General features: G+C 49.6%; 1 protein-coding gene across 32 annotated transcripts in view; it reads right to left on the bottom strand.

The window, feature by feature from the left end:
* The window catches only part of lili (LMBR1-like protein lilipod), a 742,764-nt gene that overhangs the window by 603,580 nt on the left and 117,518 nt on the right, over positions 1-21,666 (bottom strand). For 26 of the 32 annotated variants that reach the window (XR_012895090.1, XM_075894083.1, XM_075894063.1 and 23 more), the window contains one exon: positions 5,917-6,056. The exons of 4 other annotated variants lie outside the window; for them this stretch is intronic. Coding sequence is in view for 27 of the 28 variants with exons in the window: in XM_075894083.1 (XP_075750198.1) it covers positions 5,917-6,056 (140 nt within the window). In the remaining variant the exon portion in view is untranslated. Of the gene's footprint in view, positions 1-5,916; positions 6,073-21,666 lie in introns of all 32 variants that reach the window. 2 more of the 32 variants (XM_075894073.1, XM_075894054.1) reach the window with 1 other exon arrangement.

The following is a 21,666-nucleotide window of genomic DNA, read 5'->3' as shown; positions in this document are numbered from 1 at the left end:
GCAACCTAGGACTTCTTCGAGATGTTGTAAAAGTTGCGAAAAGGTAGACGAAAGCACTAAGATGTCGTCAAAGTAGCATAAGCAGGTTTTCCACTTCAGGCCACGCAGTACGCTGTCGATCATACGTTCGAAAGTAGCAGGTGCGTTACAAGGTCCTAAAAACATTACGTTAAATTCATATAGCCCATCTGAGGTGGTAAAAGCCGTCTTCTCTTTGTCAGATTCAGACACTGGTATTTGCCAGAAGCCCGATTGCAGGTCAAAGCTGGAAAAATACTCTGCGCCATGCAACAAATCTAGTGCGTCATCAATTCGTGGGAGAGGGTAAACATCTTTGCGCGTTATTTGGTTCAGTGCCTTGTAATCAACGTAAAAACGTACTGTTCCGTCTTTCTTTTGCACTAACACAACTGGTGAAGAGCATGGACTCGAGGAAGGACGTATGATATTCCGTCAAAGCATGTCTGAGACATTTTCCTCGATTATCTTCCTTTCTGCGAGAGACACGCGGTATGTGCGCCGGTGAATTATTCGGGAGCCGTCAGTCTGAATTCGGTGAGTCGCAGAAGTTGTCATACCAAGGACAGCAGAATGAACGTCAAACAAAGGGCGATGTCTGTTCAATAAATTCAGCAATTCTTGACTCTGGGCTGCTGTCAGATCAGGGCTTATCGTCACTGATAGAGGATTGGAAGAGATGAGCGACGGCGTGCTTGGCTCTGGTAGGTCTTCTTGACTTGGAAAGGCAACAATTGCAATGGAATGCGGGTCAATAGAGCATGTGACTGTTGATCCACAGGGCAACAATAAGGGTTCGGGGGTCTGATTTAACGCACTAATAAAAGCAGACGCTTCAGAAAAACAAACAAGGCCTGGAATTATCAGAATGCCTCGATGTACCGTGTGGGCATAAGGTAGTAGAAGCACGTCGCCATCCACAATGTTGATGCAATCAACGCTAATTACTTCTTCTCGGGATGGCCAAAGAACATAATCTGAAGTGGTGACGAGATGAATGCGCTCTTCGGGTTCCAATACAGAAGAGTCGGCGGGATCGAGGTGGATGAGGCACTGACGACAAGATATAGAAGCGCGTGCAGACGACAGAAAATCCCACCACAAAATGAGTTCGTGGGTGCACTCACGGAGAACTGCAACAGCAATATGATGACGAATACCGTCTATGAAAACACGAACTGTACACTGGGCGAGTGGGCGACAAATGGCGTTCGTCGCAGCACGGAGAGACGGGCCCGAGTAAGGTGTTGTTACTTTGCGGAGACGGGAGCAAAGGTCAGAGCGAATAATGGAAATAGCAGCGCCAGTATCCACTAGAGCTTGTACACGTATACCTTCTACTAACACTGTTAACAAGTTCGATGGTCTGTCTCGAGGAAATGCTGGCTGTCCCGTGGATGCAGTTTCCCCTCCTAAAACTGCATTGGGGAGTTTTCCGAGTGGGCACTCAGAACATTGGAGGCAGGTCGCAGAGGGGACACAGAACGGCAATCGGGAGATGGTGAGCAGCGGCGAGACTCACGGGAGTTCACAGGCAGACCACTACTGTAAGGTGGAGAGGGCGAACGCCGAAAAGAAGACCGGTAAGGTGTGCGCTGGTAGTTCGTGAGTGGACTGAAGCATCCCTGTTCCTCTGGAGCGTAGCCCCGTTGCTCGTCCTGTTGACGCATTCGGCAAAAGCGAGATATATGACCCCTATAGCCGCAATAATAACAGATTGGGCGTTGAGGATGCGGCATGGCATAATACAGCTCTGGGCGCATCGGTGGTGACACTGACGCCACAAATACATGGCCACCTGGTGTAGCCACTGGGATAGTATTGGGTGCTGAGAACCGGGCGACGTCTGGATTCGGCGGAACAACGTGAATGTGACGCAGATGCAATCTCTTGCCTAATGATGTCCCGCAAGTTGGTTGGAGCTGAGGCTAAAGTAGACGGTGGGGCGCAGGAAGAGCAGCGCCCATGAAGCTCCTCACGAACGATGTCGCGAACTAGGGCATGGATGTCGAGGGCTGCAGGAAGACGAATGTCCGAGGCATCATGGCAAAGACGAAGAGACTGAAGTTCTTCTAGTCTCTGGCAAATGGTGATGACATCTTGAGTCGTGGTAGGGTTTTGCGACGCAAGGGCGTTGAATGCGACGGTATTTATGCCTTTGATAATATGGCGTATTTGGTCGCTTTGAGGCATAGCTGAACTTACACGCTTGCACAAGGCAAGAACATCCTCAATGTACGAGGTGTACGATTCACCTGCCAGCTCAATGCGTTCAGCAAACTTCTTTGTTGCCACCTCAGTGCGAACACTGGGAGAACCGAAAATCTGATGGAGCTGCCGTGCGAACGTATCCAGTCGGAAAGATCTTGGAGGTGGTTCCAAAACCAGGTTTTGGCAACATCAGTTAGGTAGAAAGGGACCGTACACAACTTGTGTAGAATATCCGACCTGTTCAACTCGCTGACGAGGTCGTAGGTGTGTAGCCATTATTCAACATCATCCCCTTTGAGACCCGAGAATAATGGCAGATCACGCTGGTGGCTGTGGATGGCCAGGGTCGACGACGGAGGCTGCACTGGGCTGGCAGTGTTGGATGGACCAGGATTGTCTTGCACTGCCATGCCAGGTAATAGTAGACGACGACCCGAGCGGAGCTCCAGTGGTAACGTGTGAGAGGACTTGGGGATCGAGAAGCACCTCCACCACTTATGAGGAAGAGCTTTATTCGAGGCAAGCTCGAGCTGGCACCCACTGATGATGATATCTACACATGAGGAAATTATATAAATGATGATGACACGCCAATTGATAAGGAAGAGTCGGTGACTGCGCTCACAATATATACTTCATCAACGCCCTGATTTTGCAGTGTCTGCATGACGGCTGATATTTCTACTGAATCAAACGCCTTCTCGTAATCTATGAAGGCTATGTATAGTGATTGGTTATATTCTGAGCATTTCTCTATTACGTGATTGATATAAGAATGTGGTCGATTGTTGAGTAGCCTGTTCGAAATCCTGCTTGTTCCTTTGGTTGATTGAATTCTAATGTTTTCTTTACTCTGTTAGCAATTACCTTTGTAAATAGCTTGTACACTACAGAGAGCAAGCTGATCGGCCTGTAATTCTTCAAGTCCTTGTCATCTCCTTTCTTATGTAATAAGATGATGTTAGCGTTCTTTCAGGACTCTGGTACTCTTCCCGCCAGGAAACACCTCGTAAACAGGGCGGCTAGTTTCTCTAACACAATCTGTCCTCCATATTTCAGCAGATCTGATGTTACCTGATTCTCACCAGCAGCTTTGCCTCTTTGCATGCTCTCCAAAGCTTTTCTGACTTCTTCTATCATTACTGGTGGGGCGTCATCTGGGTTACTGCTAGTTCTTATAGTATTAAAGTCGTGGTTGTCCGGGCTACTGTACAGATCCCTGTAAAACTCCTCCGCTATTTTAACTATCCTATCCATATTGGTAGTTATTTTGGCACTGTTATTTTGGCACTGATCACGTACAGATCAATAATTTAAAGCACACTAGAGCTGAGCAATCCAACTCAACCGTCACGCAACCGTGTTCGATGCGCAAGAAAAAAGGAAAGGCAAATCTGTAGGTTGCCCATTGCTGATGACAATAGCAATGCACTGCCTTTCATTTTGGTTGTTTGAACCACGATGTGGTTTTTCTTTTGGGGGGGGGGGGGGGGGTGCCTCTGAGATGTACTACCCATAGACGAAGTTTTCAGTCTGAGAGGCCACAATCTGATCCCAAAAGTGTTTAGGTGCATTGCCGATTTGACCGGCAGAATCCACTGCTGCTTCCCCGTCGTGACTGGACCGCGGTCGGGCATTCGAATTAACCGAATGCACGATCAAATTTGTCCGAATTATTGAGTTTTCAGTCACAAAACAATGCACATTTCGAATGGGACCGGACGCCGTGGACGAATCAATCAAAGTTTCAAATTAATGGGGGCGAATTAACGAGATTTTACTGTAGTTAGGCAACTTGCAGAAACGGTGGGATCAAGGAGGTTATACTAAAACTTCTGGAGTGGGGGTTTTCACACACCCACCAATGTATCGAAGTGAAGCCACTGCAGGTGTATTGCTCAGGGCAATTTAGCGGCAACTGCCTTATAGCGCCGTAATGCTCTGGGCGCTTGCGACCGTGCATTTCGTTATAGCTACTAAAGCACCTGTAAAGCACCATTTCGTTATAGCTACTAAAGCACCGTAATAGCTACTAAAGGAGGCGAGCAAACCTGCAAGGCACTGTAATGCACATCTGCTCAAATTTTTATTTGACACTTAGCATTTTAAGCGTGTTAAAAAAAAAACACCACGCCTGCGTGAAACCCGCAGCACAGTCACAGCAGAAGCTAGAAGAGCGGCCTTTCAGAGCCTTTTCTCAACACTCTTTTGGGATGCGACAAGCACACAGCTGGTTACCTACAGCACCATCAATAATAAATTTTGTGTGATAGGCTAGCATTTACTAGGCTCTTCTTCATCAATCTTTGGAGAAGCTTGGCATCCGCTACACACTTGTTGGAAATCTTGTGCAATATATTTATGTCGTGGCTGATGAAGATGAAGAAATATTCATAAAATGGGTATGCGCCAGAGTTAATAGGTGATTAAGAACAAGTTTCCTAATAGATTGGAGCATGGAACGACCCATTCGTTGTGCAATTTGCATTATGTGATGCCTAGCTGTTCCTTTGATGTTCTAAAACACTTCATTACTCACATTATCGTGATTCCTTTCCCGACATCAAGCCTGCTTAAGGTCAGTGTAGTAACAAGTTCCAAGCACTGGCTTGGGTAAGTGGTAGAATACTGGGCTGGCACGCAGCGGACCGGGGTTCAAATCCTATTGTGTCGTTGGTGTTTTCTTTATTTACCTAGTTTTTTGTTGTTTTTTCGATACCGGTTACGGGCGGCGGCGGACAACTACAGCTATGGTTCCTAGAATTGTAAGAACCATACCACGGCGCTGCACGTGACGCGTGTTTTGATCTCATAACAGCCTTCGCTGTAAAAAAAGGTACTCAAGGATATCAATTCGAATTACGTGTTTGCACAGTTGCCTCACAGCAGAAGTAACCAGTGGGGAGATGCAGCGAAAATAAAAGTTTTACTCCCACACAACCATAAGCCCATCGCGAATAACAGTGCAGCATGTGTGAAAACTCTTTATTATTATGGGGGGAGGGGAGGGAGGGTATTCGTTTTTTTATGTAATCGTTTGAGAAGCTCCATGGATATACCGAGAAAACAATGCTTGGAAAACCTCCAATCCTTCATATGATAGCATGTTCTGCTCTATTATCTGGTCAATGAAATTCTGAGAAGCCGCAATACATTTTAGAAGGCTGCGTTGGTAATGCTACAATGTCTTACCTTTCTTTTCCAGCTGTTAATTGTACCTCATTCACGATTATATGCAGTTTTTTTTTTTTTTGCCTGTACCACTCCTTTTTGGGTTAAGTTTGAGTGTAATGGGTTTTGGACAGCCACCACCACCACCACCACCACCAACCTTACTACTACAACTACTGCTACATTGCTAGTTGAATGCTTTCCACATCAGCACCTTTATTCATCATGACCTTCGCGCAATTTTCCGTTCATAAATGAGAGGGTCATTTAGTCGCAATAAACAGTTGGTAGTTAGCGCCGAGTGTCATGTGTGTTTATAGGGTGGATGAGTGAGTTATTGTATGATTGTTTGCAGGAGTCAAAGTTGCACTAATTATCTTACAATATAATGAATAACCAACACCCCCAACAACAAGTTTTATTGAACCTGTTCATCGTTAAGCTAAAACTAGAACTCGTACTCTGAAAGCACCAACCTAGCTTGCGAGACAATCAAACACTTCAAAGTGTGCTTACCGTGAATGAGTGAACTGTTGAGCCATTGCACGTAGAAGCTAGAAGGGTAGAGCAGCAACACTTCATTGCTGATAATGGATACTGGCAGCAGCAGTGCTGCCCCCAAGGACACCGCAAGACTGAAGCAGCACATCCACAGGCTGCAAACATTTACATCTGATTGGGCAAGGAGATGTGCATTTTTATACTTGTTGCACAAGGTGGCACAAGAAGTAGCATCAAATTGAACAGTGATCAAGTTAACAGCGTAATTATAAGGTAAGAAAACAGAATTGAGGGATTCTTTTTCTGATAGAAACAATATAGACGCAGTTGTTAATACAGACACAATATTAATGAAAACTAATCGACAATAATGCCCAAAAAGTAAAGGGGGTGTTATTTCAAGTAATAGTAATGTTAACGCGAAGAAAGAAAAGTCAACGTAAAGATAACTTGCCATCAGCAGGCACCGAACCTGCAGCCTTCGAATAATACGTCGGATGCTTTACCACTGAACAACAACGGTCATCCATCTGTTCACTTCATAGAATACATTAGAACTTCAACTATATGTTCCCTGATTTCATGACGACCTGCATTTTACGATGAATCAGTTTGGTACCAGCAACATCCTAACAGAAATAATGTATTAGAATTATTGGTAATACGATACAGTTTTGCAGTAACCCCACATATTACGACAACATTCAGATCCCGTCTATTGCAAAAATCACCTTTACTCAAATGAAATGTCGTCCAAATGAATATTCATGAGTACAAAGGATGAACTTGCGTTCCCCCGTTTTATGATTAGAAAAGTAGAGATAAAAACAGGATGTCTCGCTCTCTTTTAGAAGAGCATGCGCTTTTCCTAGAAGTTCATGTGCTTCTACATACACCTCGATCGCATGCCTACCTATCCAGGGTCGTTACCTAGTCAAGCTCTATTTACACAGAGTAACTTCAGTCCGCCGAAAAGCTGATATTTTCATGTTTTCGGTTCATGGAAACTTTTCCTGGTCTACATACAGCTGATCTCCTGCCTTTGTCTCACCATGGCCTCCGTGAAGGCGCGCTGGGTTTTTCTCAAACCGCCCAAATCACCGTGCTCCCCAGCGAAACCAGAGAGTATTGCCTCACGCGCCGGCTGCCCCAAGAGGGGGCCTTCACTAAGAATTTCAACAGACTGCAGCAGACAGCAAAGAGCACTGGACTCCAGCGTGCGCAAGTTTTTTTTTCTTTTTTCTCCCATAAAAGTAAGAATCAGCAACAGAATCTTCAGGCTGCAATGAAGACAAATATTTAATTTTTGTTACTGCAGTTATTTTGGTACAATTTACAAAAATGCATGGCAACTGCTGAATTTCCCTGATATAGATCATTGCTATGTAAGAAGGCATGAATTCGTTTGTGGCAGTATTACTTTCTTTTAGTTATGGTGCATTTTGTTTCAGTGCTGAATTCCTCGAAATAAGAAATATAAATGCATTCTAGCACACCTCCTTTCGGGAGACGTGTATGGGTGAAAACTGGGTGAATCATCATCATTGCATCACATCGTGACACATCGTTGTATTAGTTTAACGCATACCGATATTTACGAGATGGTCAACGAAAGCAGAATTATGCTCTAGATAACCGAGTGCCCTGATCATGTCACTGAAATAATATAAGTAACCTTGTCTGAATATTGTAGAAAGCTTCGATAAGCCGACATACGTTTACTCCCCACATTTTTCATAATGAAATTTGCCTGAGTTGTCATTGTCTCCTTTTTCGTCATCTGTATTTTGATTATGCTCTGATAGCACAATGGATATACAGTCAAAATCTGGTTCAACAAACGTTTTTCGATTTCGCACAGGCCTGGCATTTTTTGACGTGTGCCTTCCTCAAACTCCTGTCTGTATATTTAAAGCCAACTGTTAATAAATGCAAAGCATTTATTTTCGTGCTGCAGGCGCTTTGAGCATCTATCTATTTACCTATCTAGCCATCTCTGTCTGGCTGCTCTTGTGATCACCCCTTTAACTTGGGGTAAGCCAAAATGAGTATGGGAGGGTAAGATGGTTTATGGAATGACTCATTGGTCATGACATGAATAATGTCACAATCCTGTCCTGTAATCCGTCGAACACTGCCCGCCAGCTGTGTGGCTCATAACTGCGGGAGGGTATCTGCCACAAGTACGCGGGTGTGTGTCACACATGATTGATTGTTTTACCCAGGAACTGTGAGAACAGACACAGGGTAATTTTCACGCGTGAGCAACAAAAAAAGATGACATCGGCAGCGTTGACCTGACAAATGCAAAGATTAAATGTCAGGGTCCCAGCAGGAATCGCACCCCAGCATCAAGTATTCTACCACAGAGCCACACCAGGTCTCAGAACTACTTTTTAAACACTAGACCCTAATGTACGTCACGTCAATCGTGGTTGCAGTGCTGGCTATTCAATTTTATAAATGTTACTATGTACCTTCTATGACACAGCCACCATGTCAGGTTAATGTAAATTGTAGTTAGGCACCATCTGTTGAAGTTTATTTACGTAGCAGTGCCTAGGGCTACCATCTTCGCGAGCACTAGCGCTTCATATCAGCTTACTGCTTTTGGTGTTTCTAATGTCCACGTTGCTGTTGGCATCATTATGGAACAGTAAATAACTGGTTATACAAAACATATGCGACTGTTTAATGTATGTCTGTGCGTGCATTTGTATATAAATTTAGCGCCACTTCATCCCAGTTTGCCACAACACAGTCATTTTCTATACACAAGCTTTGCATAACATTGATTCCCAAGGCACATGGGATCTGCCAAACTTTCAGTTGGAAGGGGTGGGCATATACTAAAGGTTAAGGGTTTGGATTGAACCGAGTATTGCACCAGAATAATTTTCTGGCTGCGATTGACCATGCCTAAGCAAGTGCATTAAAACTTGTGGTGAAGACTTTCAGACATCCGGATGATTACTTCATTTTAATTGAAGATTGTCGATGTGTGACTACTAGAATTGATGCATTGAAAGCGTTCAGGAAAGTGGGGTCCAGGCTGAAGTTTACTTGTGAGGTGCCCAAACACGAATTAGTATGCAGTTTTTACATGTCTCTAACATTTTCTGGAGGTCATGTTCGCTGAATGTACACCCCGCAGCATAAAGCCTATCACCTATTTCCACTCAGGGCTCTGTAAAAAAGTTAAAGATGGTATTGCGTGAAGGCGTAACTCAAAGACTCGCCCACATCGGGTGGAAGAAATTTTTAAAGGACAAGTGGACCGGTTCAAGCAGTCGTGATTGCCTGAGCACCATCCAGCTGCCCTCGCCGAGAGGATTTTTGCAGGCGGTGAAGATAAGAGTGAGGAGTAGAAATCAGGTTAAGAGCAAAGACGCAGCTCCTTTTGTAAGCATCCCATACCTGCACGGCATATCCTATTGGCAGAAAAATGTGGACTCTAGATTTGGATACTACGTGGTTGTTCCACTGAGAACAAACTTGGTCGGGTTTGTGCAGCTGTGGATAAAAAGTTGTTGGGGCTGAGCATGCAGGATCGTGGATGTGCTATCAAGCACTGAAAAATTGGTTGAATGTGGCATGGGGGTGGTATATCATACACAGTAATCGTGTCGAAAGTGTTCCACCGGGCCGCAGGGATGCGCCATCTTTTATACATCACGCGTCGAACTTTCCATTTCCAATCTTATCAGTGGTGATCCCGCAAGGTCTAGAATAATCTTGAGTGTTCACGTCCTATGCGCAATCTTAACAGATTTATCTACTACAAGCGTGAAGGTTCTCGAGCCACAATCTGCACTGAGTATTGCTTCCAGTCTTTGTTGGTTTAAACCAAGGGCATCAAAATACACTCGTGGCAACATATATCATACTGCCCGCTTTTGAATGCCTTCTATTTTATTAATGTCTTTTGATGAAAGGATACCAAATTATAGAAGCAGAATCTGATAAAGGCATTGCAATAGGATGGAAAGGTGGGCTAGTTGGTAATTCATGATGGTTCAGCGAACTAGGAGCGCGGAAGTAAACGCAGGCACAAAGCAAAGAAGAGGCACACAGCACGAGTGTTCAAAGGCTGCACAATTGCATTAAATGTGTGGTGACCCCGCTACTAACTGCAGCGGACGATCACTGCGGGTTCACGCTTAGCGAGCCACAGGGCCGCTACTCTGTTTACACGCGTGTAGCGCACCGCTCCGCGCGCGCTCATCTAATAAGGCGTTTAGCGCGGCGCAGCAAATAGACAGTGTTCTAATGCACAGTACACAACACTTTATTGCCTCTGGCGGCACCCCGAACAACAGTACAACGTCCGCTCCCGGGACGCTGGTAGCAAAGGCACCCGCACGCGGACGTTCACAATAAGGAGAAAACCGCGAGCACGTCGCAGCTGGCAATGGCGAGCTTTGACACGCCGGTCAGGAAAAAGGTCCCTCGCGGCTATGCTGCGCACTCTCACGATGGCCAATGGGCCTGGTCGCGAGTGTTAAGGCAAACCTCGTACGCGTAGGCCTACGGCAAGTGCGGCTCGTTGTGATACGACCACTTCAAGCACTAGGCACCGCTGTGGGCTTAGCGTACACTACCGAAGCTAGCACTCAAGTAAACATGCCTGCCGAGGTGCCCAAGGCCACCCCAGGCAGGCTACAGTCCGGAGATTCCCAAAGTGGACGCGGACGAAGGAAAACACGTGCTTACCCGGCGCCGACCACGGAGAAGAGAGCGCTCCCTCGGCACGCGCGTACCGTGTGCCGTGCCCGCACGTGGCGCCATCTATCGCCACGTAGTGTTAACAGAGCAGGAAAGCAAAATGCCCGCGAAATGGTCGCAGGCGCGCCTCAGATCCCCACATCCTCCTCTCCTTAATTCACCCTATATACCGGTCTGCAAAGGCAGCCGGTCGTCGCCCATACATACAAAGGCGTCATGCAATGGGGAGCCTCAGCCTCGCTCTGCAACTGCTGCTGAAGGGGAAAAAAAAAACAACACAGAATACACATGAGAAATAAAAAAAACATATATTTTGCCTGCTGCAGCGTTCTTGGGGAGGGGGGAGGCTCCGCGTGGTCTTACAGTTCCAAAAGACGGCCGACGTACATTGTGGCGACGCCGTCCATAGGTGGTCCGTCGGTGGCCGCGGGCGGTGGCAGCCCTGACAGCAGTGCCGCGAAATGGGGGTACTCCCCCATTCGCTGTCGGCACAGGGCCGCCAGGTCCGTGTCCGAGCGCTGGCTCAGCGGGGCTGGATCTGGCGCCTTCCTCGCGGTGGCTATCCCCTCAGCGGCCGCCTTTGTCCGCGCCACATGCATGGCACCCTTGTAGTGGCACTTGAAGTGCACGGTCACGCGGCACGTGGCGCAGAACCTCACCGCTGCATCGGTAGGTAGTTGGGCGCCTTCGGCTGCCTTCTCGTTCTCCGCCAGCGTGCAGCCCCGGAATGGCCACGGGACACGGTCCAGCGGCAGGTCGCGCCAAACACACCGCTGCGTTTTCCACAGCGCGTCGCTCACGAAGTAGCGCGGGACCTCCTGCCCCTCCTGCCGCGCCCAAGTGGCCTCGCTCCGCCCTGGTGTTTCGGGGACCGGTGGCGGTGCCGATGTTGTTGATCCCCGCCGCCGGGACGCCCGCCTGGTAGACTTGGGTGGTGCCGAGGTGGAAGGTTCTGGCCGCCGAGGCGCCCGCCGTGTGGGTTTCTGGCTGAAGGGCATGTAGCTGAAGGGCATGCGACCACGACGACCGGCACCAGAACAAGAATGGCGCACCGCTGGCAGTCTCCGGCTTCCCCTGTCGCCCCACCGACAACCAGCGCCACCTATGTTGACGTAGGGGTCATTGACCCGGTTCTTCCCCCTCTCCGCACCACACAGACACACACACCTGCACCACCAGAGCGTCCTCGAATGTTCCCGCGAGCGAACGGTCGCTACCCTCCGCTGGGCAAAACGGAAAAAAAAAATCAAGAAAACATGAACGCTCACAGACAATCAGCCGCAGTAACTGGGCGGGACCAACTTCTTTGCAAGCACTGGCTGTAAAGAAGCTAGTTAACTGAGACTAGACAGTATAAATGAGGGCCTTCGGTTGCGGAAATAAGCCCGCCGTCCGGCACGAAATCACTAAGGTGACTGCTTCCTCAGATTATACCGGTGCGTGGTCCGAATGCGGTCCGCCGCGCCGAATGTGCGCCGTTGTTTGCGCGAAGAGCCACTGGGCGCTGGCGCAGGCTCGTCAGACCTTGACGCAAACGGTTTCAGGTCTGCGATGTGGGCACGGCTGAGTTTTCCCGAAAGCGGGTCTTTCAGCAAGTACGCGAGTGGAGTCCAAGCTTGCTCCACTCGGTACGGACCAAGCCACTTTGGAGCGAGCGAATTTGAGAAACCCTTGCTCGCGTCGCTAAGAGCGTGGTTGCGCTTCAGGACGAGGTCACCTACCTTAAATGAAAGGTGGCGACGTTTTTGGTCGTACTGGGCCTTTTGCTCGGCCCTGGCCGATGCCAAACTCTGCCTCGCTCTACTGAGAGCTCGACAAAGCCTGTCCCGAAGTGTGGAAGCGTAAGCAGAACAGTCTGCCGGTTCTTCCTCGTCTCCGAGCTGGCATTGCATGACACTGGTCACCGGATTTGCCAACTCCCTTCCGAAATTAAGGAAGGCGGGAAAGAAACCAGTAGAGCGACTCTCGGAGGTTCGAATCGCAAACGCAAGTTCACTCAAATGGTCTGCCCAGTCCCTTTGACTTTCGGCAAAGGCCGCCAACATCGGTTTGAGCGTACGATTGGTTCACTCCGTCAAACTGGACTGGGGATGGTAGGGCGAAGTGGTGCAGTGATCTATTCCTAGGGAACCGCACGTATCCCCAAACACCCGAGCGGTGAAATACGACGCATTGTCCGTGATCAATCTTTTCGGAAAGCCGAACCGACAAAACACTTCCTGTAGCCTCTCTAGCACCGCTCGCGCTGTCACTTTTCGCAGCGGAAACAGCTCCACCCATTTGGAAAAATGTTCAACAACTACCATCAGATGTATGAACCCCTGCTTACTGCTGGGGAACGGCCCCATTAGATCGCAGGTGGCTACTTGCCACGGACGCTCACTGACAATCGGCTTCATCAAGCCGGTCGGCTTGCCACCCCTTGATTTCACCGTTTGACAGACATGGCAGGAACGGCAATAGCAAAAATGTCACGCTTCATGCCAAGCCAAGTCACAACCTTGCTCAGTTTCGCAAAAACTTTAGAGCCACTCAGGTGACCGGCAATGGGCTCGTCGTGAGAGGCTCGCAACAGTGCGCCTCTCAAACTTTTGGGCACAACCACCTTAAACGGGTCCACTGACTCCTCACCGGTGGCTATGTATTTCAGCAGGAGTCCATCATGGTCCAGCAAGTATGTATCCGCGGGGGACCCAGCGACACACGCCGGTTCCCGTCCCCCTGCGCCCGCCGCACTACCAGCAGCGTCTCGGCGCTCTGTCTCCCTGAGACCGTCGCTCAACTCGCGACAAAACGGATCATCTTGCTGGGCCTTCAGTAACTCTTGTCTGCTGAAAGCGATTCCCATTCTCCCAAAGGGGAGCTTGGTATCGTTCCCACTCAGGACTGCAGCCATCGCCTCCGCTCGCATTGGTGTTATGGGTTCGCTTCCCTTTCGCCCCCCCCTCACGCCCGCTTCGCGGCACGCTGCTTGCCTGGCCTGTGGAAAGGGTTTGCTCGTTGCCGCACTCACCCTTTTCTCCACTCGGCGGCTCCGCCGCCGTTTCGCCCGCGCGGCTTGCTTGCGCAAAGGCACCGCTAGCGGTTGTCGCACTGGGATCCAGGCTCCTGGTCGACACTGGGGCACGAGATAGCGCGTCAGCTACCACGTTAGTGCTCCCCTTTCGATACTGCACTGAAAAGTCATAATGCTGTATTAGGAGAGCCCAGCGCACTAGCCTGCCTGCAGGCTCACGGAGCCGCATCAGCCAGCTAAGCGCGCTGTGATCTGTTTGCACCACAAATTTCGTCCCATCAAGGTAGACATCAAACCTCCGCAGTGCAAACACGATGGCGAGACACTCCCTCTCGGTCACGGAATAATTCCTTTCCGCGAGTATCAACGAGCGGCTGGCAACGGCCAGCGGCTGCAACACACCATCGTATTCCTGTAGGAGAACTGCTCCTAATCCCAGATCGCTTGCGTCACTCTGGACAACAAACGGTCTGGTCAGGTCGGGGAGCTTGAGCTGCGCTATCTCCACAATGGCGCTAGACAGACGGCAAATTGCCTCTTGCTGCTAAGGTCCCCATCGCCACTCAGCTGACTTACCCAAGAGCTTAGTCAAGGGCGCCTGCACTCGGGCACAGGACGGAATGAACTACCGGTAAAAATTGGCCATTCCGAGAAAGCGGCGCAGGCCGCGTGTGTCCTTGGGCGCGGGGAAATCAAGGATTGCTCGAAGTTTCTCCCGATCTGGCTCAATGGAGCCTTCGCCCAGCGTGAAGCCAAGTAACTGAACTCGGGTTTGCGCTAGTTGGGCCTTTGCGGGATTTAACGTCATCCCGGCGGCTCTCACCCTCTCGAGCACATCGGCAATATGGGCCAAGTGTTCTTCGAAGGTTCGTGAATAAATCACGATGTCGTCGAGGTAGCACATGCAGTAAGACCACTTTGCTTCCCCGAGGACGCGGTCCATGAGTCTCTGAAAAGTCACAGGAGCATTGCAAAGACCAAAGGGCATACGAGTGAACTCAAATAACCCTCTGTGGGACGTGAACGCGGTCTTGCACCGGTCACGCTCATCCATCCGGACCTGTAGGTAACCTTTGGAGGCATCTAATGTGGTAAAATACCGCACAGTGCCGAGGTTTCCTACGATGGAGCTAATCATGGGGAGCGGATAGGCATCCTTACGAGTCACTCCGTTGAGACGGCGATAGTCTACGCACAGGCGATGACTGCCATCTTTCTTAGGCACCAACACAATTGGAAACGCCCAGGCTCTGGACGAACGGCGAACAATGCCAGCTGAAAGCATCTCGTCCAGCAAGCCGTCAATTACCTGCCTTTTGGCCTGGCTGACGGGCCTGGGGTTGCACTTCAAAGGAAGCGCGTCGCCAGTTTCGATCGAATGGCTCACCAAATCGGTACAGCCGGGTTGATCGGTGAAGAGCTCATCGTATTCGTGTAACGATGCCGACAGACGAGCCTTCTGTGTATCATTCAATTGAGTCGCACAGGCGATCAAATGATGCGGAGCCTCTTCGTGTCGTGCCGCTCGATCCCGATGGGGATTTCGAGCCGACGAGTGCATAGCGCAGGGGCCTGCCCCCGAAGTTTGCACGTGACACAGTTTCGACGCTTCAACTGTACAGGCAACAGAAAGCGCCGGTAGGCTGATGAACGGCTTTAGCTCGGAAAAAAGTCTGTTGCGATAGCCTCCATTCGCAATGTCCACTACGATACCGGTTTTTAGGAGAAAGTCCCGACCGAGAATCACAGGTACACTGAGCCCTGGAAAATGAACGAAACGCGCGCGTCTCATTCGGCCTCCCCATCTGACAGTCAACCTCGCGGCGCCCGCCGACTGGGCCACGCCTTTCGCGAGGGTGAATGTCGTTCGGCTGTCCCGCAAGCGCACCGAGAGCTTCTGAAAGTGGGACAACACCTGTTCGCCAAACAACGAAGTGCTTGCGCCCGTGTCCAGCAACGCCGAGAATTTGCGACCAACAATGGTGACCGAAATAAACGGCGCGTGCACACCAGGAAGACTGCTTGCCCGATACACAGAGGGGAGACGCGAGGGTTTGGCCGCTCGTGCCTTCACGAACGGCCCGCGCTCCCGTTTCCCTGCCTCACAGGAGGCAAAAACGCGGAGCACTCCCTCGCTATGTGCCCTCGTTGGCGGCAGCGGAAGCAGTGCACTCCATCGCGGTCCCTTTCCCGAGACGGAGCAGCTTCGAGCTGCCGGGGTCGGTTCGCCGCGTGATCAAAGGAACCGCTCTGACGACCGTTACTACCGGTGATGCACTGGGTCGAATTTCGCCCCTGCTCACGCGCGTCGAGTTGCAATGCAGCACCGGCTGCACGCCTCCCGTACGTGTAGGGATCTAAAGCTCGATCGCTTATCTCCCACGCGCGCCCACCTGTAGGGGTAGCCGCAAAGGCAGCTCCGGCGGGCTGTTGCCGCTGGGGAAGGGTCATGGCCCCTCCCCACGCGCAGCGCGGTTCGAGGGCCTCGCTGGCTGGCGGTGGCGGGTGATAGGAACGCGAGGCGAGAATGTCGCCTTGGATGCGCTTTGCCTTGACGGCCAATTCCTCCAAATCACGGAAGCGACTGCCGCGCAGGTACGCCAAAAAAGTCGGGTGTGCCAGCCTAATTACCCGTTCGACGCGCTCCTCGTTCGAGGCTCTGGGCTCAGCGATAGAAGAAAGGTCTTCCATCGCGCGTACATAGTCCTGAAGCGACTCATCAGGAGCTTGTGTGCGGAGCTCGAGCTCGCGCCGCATCCTACTCTCGTAGTCAGCGGGTAAGAATTCGCGCGGGAAGGCCGCGCAGAACTCATCGAGGGTTGCTGATCGGTGGCCGGAAAGCCGATGCCACCTGGCCGCCGTGTCCGTCAGTGCAGCCGGGACGACGCGTCCGAGCACTTCCTGGTCGTCTAGACCCATGGCTCTCTGATAACGTGTGAGGGAGTCCAGGTAATCTCTTGCACTTTGCAGATCACCATACCCGCTGTAGGTCGGAACGGCCAACATGACAGCGGGATGAGGGCGTTTCGGAACGGCCGAAAGCGTTTGGACTGCCCCCATGAGTGCCTGAATCATTTGGGCAGCATTTTGCAGCAGCGTCTGTGCGCCCGCTTCAAAGGAAGCTGTCGGTGCATTAGCGGCGCGGGCGAGCGATGGGGAACTGTCTCCGAGCTCGATAAGTGGCGCGGTTTCAAAATGGATACCGGCCGGCGCGACTTTGGGGAGCGCCTGTTTTTCACCGCTGACTCTTGGGGCAGCTTCACGGGAAAATGCTAGGTTGCTTGCGGCTAGCGGTGCAGGCGCGTGCTCGAAATGAGCTTGGCTGCTAGGTTGCGTAGCAGCCAGCGGGCAAAATTCGGCAACGGCTGAGGCCGCGGTGCCGATCTGCGTCCCGGAAGCTCCACTGAGAGCCGTTTCGGAGCGCTGTGACATGGAACTGCCATGCATTCCAAAGGGAGCAGTAGTAGTCCAATTTGCCCTTGTGCACTGTTCGGGTTGGGCAATGGCCCCGGACCCAAAACACGCTACCTCTCCAGTGAGAGCTGATACGTAGCGGCTCGTGTCATCCCGACTGCGGCTTGTGACAAGTGAGGGTGTGCGATTGTGATGCTCAAGGGGGGCACTGGCCCTGTTCTCGAGCAATGCGGTATCTGCTAAAAGCGTCAGCGGACAGAACTCACGCGGAGCAGACATAACGCGGGTAAACGCAGCGAGCCTGATTCGCAAAGGCGGGCTGACTCGGCTAAGACTAACCAAAGGCTTAATGAGCCTTTGATATCGCGTTGGGCGCCAGTGTGGTGACCCCGCTACTAACTGCAGCGGACGATCACCGCGGGTTCACGCTTAGCGAGCCACAGGGCCGCTACTCCGTTTACTCGCGTGTAGCGCACCGCTCCGCGCGCGCTCATCTAATAAGGCGTTTAGCGCGGCGCGGCAAATAGACAGTGTTCTAATGCACAGTACACACTTTATTGCCTCTGGCGGCACCCCAAACAACAGTACAACGTCCGCTCCCGGGACGCGGGTAGCAAAAGCACACGCACGCGGACGTTCACAATAAGGGGAAAACCGCGAGCACGTCGCAGCTGGCAATGGCGAGCTTTGACACGCCGGTCGGGAAAAAGGTCCCTCGCGGCTATGCTGCGCACTCTCACGATGGCCAATGGGCCTGGTCACGAGTGTTAAGGCAAACCTCGTACGCGTAGGCCTACGGCAAGTGCGGCTCGTTGTGGTATGACCACTTCAAGCACTAGGCACCGCTGTGGGCTTAGCGTACGCTACCGAAGCTAGCACTCAAGTAAACACGCCTGCCGAGGTGCCCAAGGCCACCCCAGGCAGGCTACAGTCCGGCGATTCCCAAAGTGGACGCGGACGAAGGAAAACACATGCTTACCCGGCGCCGACCACGGAGAAAAGAGCGCTCCCTCGGCGCGTGCGTACCGCGTGCCGTGCCCGCACGTGGTGCCATCTATCGCCACGTGGTGTTAACAGAGCAGGAAAGCAAAAGGGTGTGGCCGTGTGGCGGAATGCCCGCGAAATGGTCGCAGGCGCGCCTCAGACCCCGACAAATGCAAGATGACGAGCCTTGGAATTTGTCCGCCTCGAAGCCAACCTGACGAATGATGATGATGATAGCTAGGCAGGTTTTAATGTTGCAAGAGCCATGCTTGGCCAAAGAGCGCCATGAAAAAGGCATGAAAGATTCACTATGATCTGTAATTTAGCAATGGTATATAAAATATGTCAAGTATGAACTATGATAATGCTACGTGGCTGTAAAGGGGACTAAAATTTTGCGCCCTGAGGCAGGTTAAAACATTGAGGTACTAAAATCATGACAGTGACATGAAATGCGTGTAGCGCGAATGGATGATGATGCTCGTTGTAATAAAATTAGGATGAGAATGTATGGCAATAGCACAAATGCCTCGTCTTTGGGTCCAAGGGCCACAAGGCATGTGCTTTGTTCAATGTAGCCACGGCAGCAACGACCTCTTTTTGCTGGTCGTGCTACAAATCACGTCGGTATATGGTATGAAAATAGTATACATCTCTCCAAAATGCAAACAATGATTCATGCATAAAAAGCGTGCCCTTACCAATGAACATAGAAGGATGTAGAGGAAACTGTTGTTGATATGGTAATAAACAGCGCTTCTTTCCGATAGCCTCTAACCCATTGCATAGCATCAGGATATGGAGAACCGTCAGTGGGTCTCCACATCTCTCACACTATGGTGCATCGCCACCAGATAAAAGGTAAGAATGTGTACAGTGTGCATGTCCTATTTGTAGCCTGGTAAGTGTTACTTCTGTGTGGTGTGATCTGGATAGTGTTGGTCAATTTACAAGTTTTGATTAATAACATGTAATTTGTTTTGTGTTTACTTGTCCCATAGGTGCTGCTAACATGCCCTGACCTCTCGTTTAAGGGGAGATGCTACTCGAAGACACTTTTTCTTTAATATTCACCCCAGAGGAATGAAACTTGAGCTGTTTATGGAACTTTTTATGCCGATTTAAAATATTTATTAGTTTTCTAGCAAGTTACAAACTTTTAGCTTTGCAACATGAAAAAGTGAAAACCTTAACCCTTTTGCCCCCCTCTTTTCATCCATAAAATTCTGTAATTTTTTTACCATTCATAGTTCATAATGCTTCAAATAAAGTCTAGAAAATATGTGATATGCGTGAAAAATAATAGACGTAAAAAGTCCATATTTCACCTGCCCTAGTAAAGGTATCCATACAATATTTTTATTATACAATAAAATGTAAAGTTAAACAAGATAATTGCATTTGTCGCAATTTTGGAAAAAAATTGGGCAAAATTTCATGCAGGTCCGAGCACTAGAAATGCCCGAAAAAAGAGGGGCACATTGGAAGAAATTGCAAAATTTGTGTTTTGAAAAAAAAAAAAAAGAGTTTTGAAGTTAAAATTCAGTTTTTATTGATGAAAGATAATAAATCAGATTGAATTTGCACACCAAAAATAACAATCCTTCTCGCAGTGGCGACTGCGACTAAAATACGCCAGCACCATGAGTTTGTCCCTCTCGGCTTTTTCGAGCCGACTCCTCACAGACGTTTCGCTCACAGACAGGGCCATGAAACGCTTGCTAAACTTCCGCTCCCTCTGGCAGAGCCTTTTGCCAACTGCAAGCTAGGAAGAAGTTCGACAGGACTGCGAAATCCAAACTAAGTCCAGTGTAATGCCATTTTGCAGCCATGTTTGTGCCACATACCGTCGTACATAATGGCAATGTCGTCCCTCCTAAGTACTCTCACTGCGAGCTCTTTCGACCTCGCAAGATTGGTGCTGACGTCATCCAATGCCGCATCACAAACTTTCCGGCTGACAATGGTGAATGACTTTGATGCATTGGCTTTTGCAAGCCAACAATTGCTGCGAATCGGACCAGCTGCTCGTAGCCTATTCCTAGAGAGCGCGCCGCACAACGGCTTTCACTTGCGAGCAATGCCTTTTTTTTTTTCATTCATAACGGAGATAATTACACAATAAAAGCATTGTTCAGCTGCGCTGCTCGACAAGACATGAACCCCGCAAATAGGTTTCACAGCACATACAAGCGCGCAGCGGACAATGGCAGTTCCGCGATTCGTACCATGTGATAAGCCAGTCGCGGCGCTCGAAAAACGCACAGAAGAGTGGTTCTTTTTATTATTTCTTGCGCTGCATCAGCTAGAGAAACTGTTGTTATTTGAAGAGTGAGGCTCGACTCTTCGACTCATGCGACCAACAATGGCTAGCGGCGGCGCATTATCAGTGGCAAGGTGCTCAAAGAATGCACACTTTTGACCTTTTAACAGGCACCTTGTGCTCTTTAGATGAAACTTTAAAGCATTTCCAGTTAAGTCTCGACCTGTAATATTTTTTTCATAACAGTAGAAGTACTAATCTTGTCAAAACAGGCGAAAATAAAAAATCAGTAATTTTGAAAAAACTCTCGTTTTTCGACCCGCATCTCCCCTTAAGGAAAGGCTTCATGTCGAGTGCAGGAACAGACATATATGTATTGGCAGCGCATTGTCTTGGGCGGAAGCAGCTAGCTGGTCTGCCAACATGTTTCCACTAATCTCGCGATGCCCTGCCACACAGCACAGTACTACATGTCGTTGGAGAGCGTATATTGTGCATAAAAGAGAGTACAGCGAGACAAGAACAGGATTTTTGTGTTTTTTCAGGGTTTTCAAAGCTCTTATGACACTCAGGGAATCTTTGTATATAACCGCACATTGTAGTTGCAGGTTCTTTATATGCTTGACAGCCACAGATATCGCATGAGCTTCCACAGTAAATATGCTTGTTTGGGAGTGAAGAATACTGGAATCACAAAAGGACAAGCCTACAGCTGCATAGGACACACCAGTGCGAGACCTTGAAGCATCTGTGAGAAATTCTGGGCAAGTGAACGTGTGCTGGAGTTAGAGAAAGTGAGTGTATATATGTGCACTTGGTGCGTGCTTAGTAACTCCCATGAAAGATACGTCACAATCTATAAGCTCCCACTGCTACGGCGGTAGATGTGATATGAGAGCCATTGGACAGCTTTCTAGAAGCGGTACCTTGGTTTCTTCAGCTAGACCCCTCACGAAAAGTGAGAAAGGTCGTCTCGCCGAGGGGCGGTTGTCAAAAAGGTCAGACTGAACACATTGTGCAGTTTGTGGGGTGTACCTTCTCTAATAAAAAGTACATATAATATCTCTGAAGGTGGGGCAACCACTCGTTCCCGCATAGAGGCTTTCTATGAGGCTTGTGCGAAATGCACTAGTAGAGAGACAAATGCCCAAATGATGGACAGGATCCCATCTCTTCAATGCACTCAGTGTTGCAGGCTGGTTGACTATAGCTTCATAGTCTAGGCATGTACGTACAAGACTTTTGTAGAGGTATAGGAAACATTTTCTGTCACTGCCCCATGATGTACATGACAGGGCCTTCGAGACATTTATTGCTTTCATACACTTATTTCTCAGATATTTATTATGTGACACTGTCTAAG

This window comes from Rhipicephalus microplus, chromosome 4 (assembly GCF_043290135.1).
Source record: "Rhipicephalus microplus isolate Deutch F79 chromosome 4, USDA_Rmic, whole genome shotgun sequence".
In the NCBI taxonomy this organism is placed as follows: domain Eukaryota; kingdom Metazoa; phylum Arthropoda; class Arachnida; order Ixodida; family Ixodidae; genus Rhipicephalus; species Rhipicephalus microplus.
The sequence above is the reverse complement of the archived record's forward strand: the minus strand, read 5'-3'. Positions and strand labels throughout refer to the sequence as shown.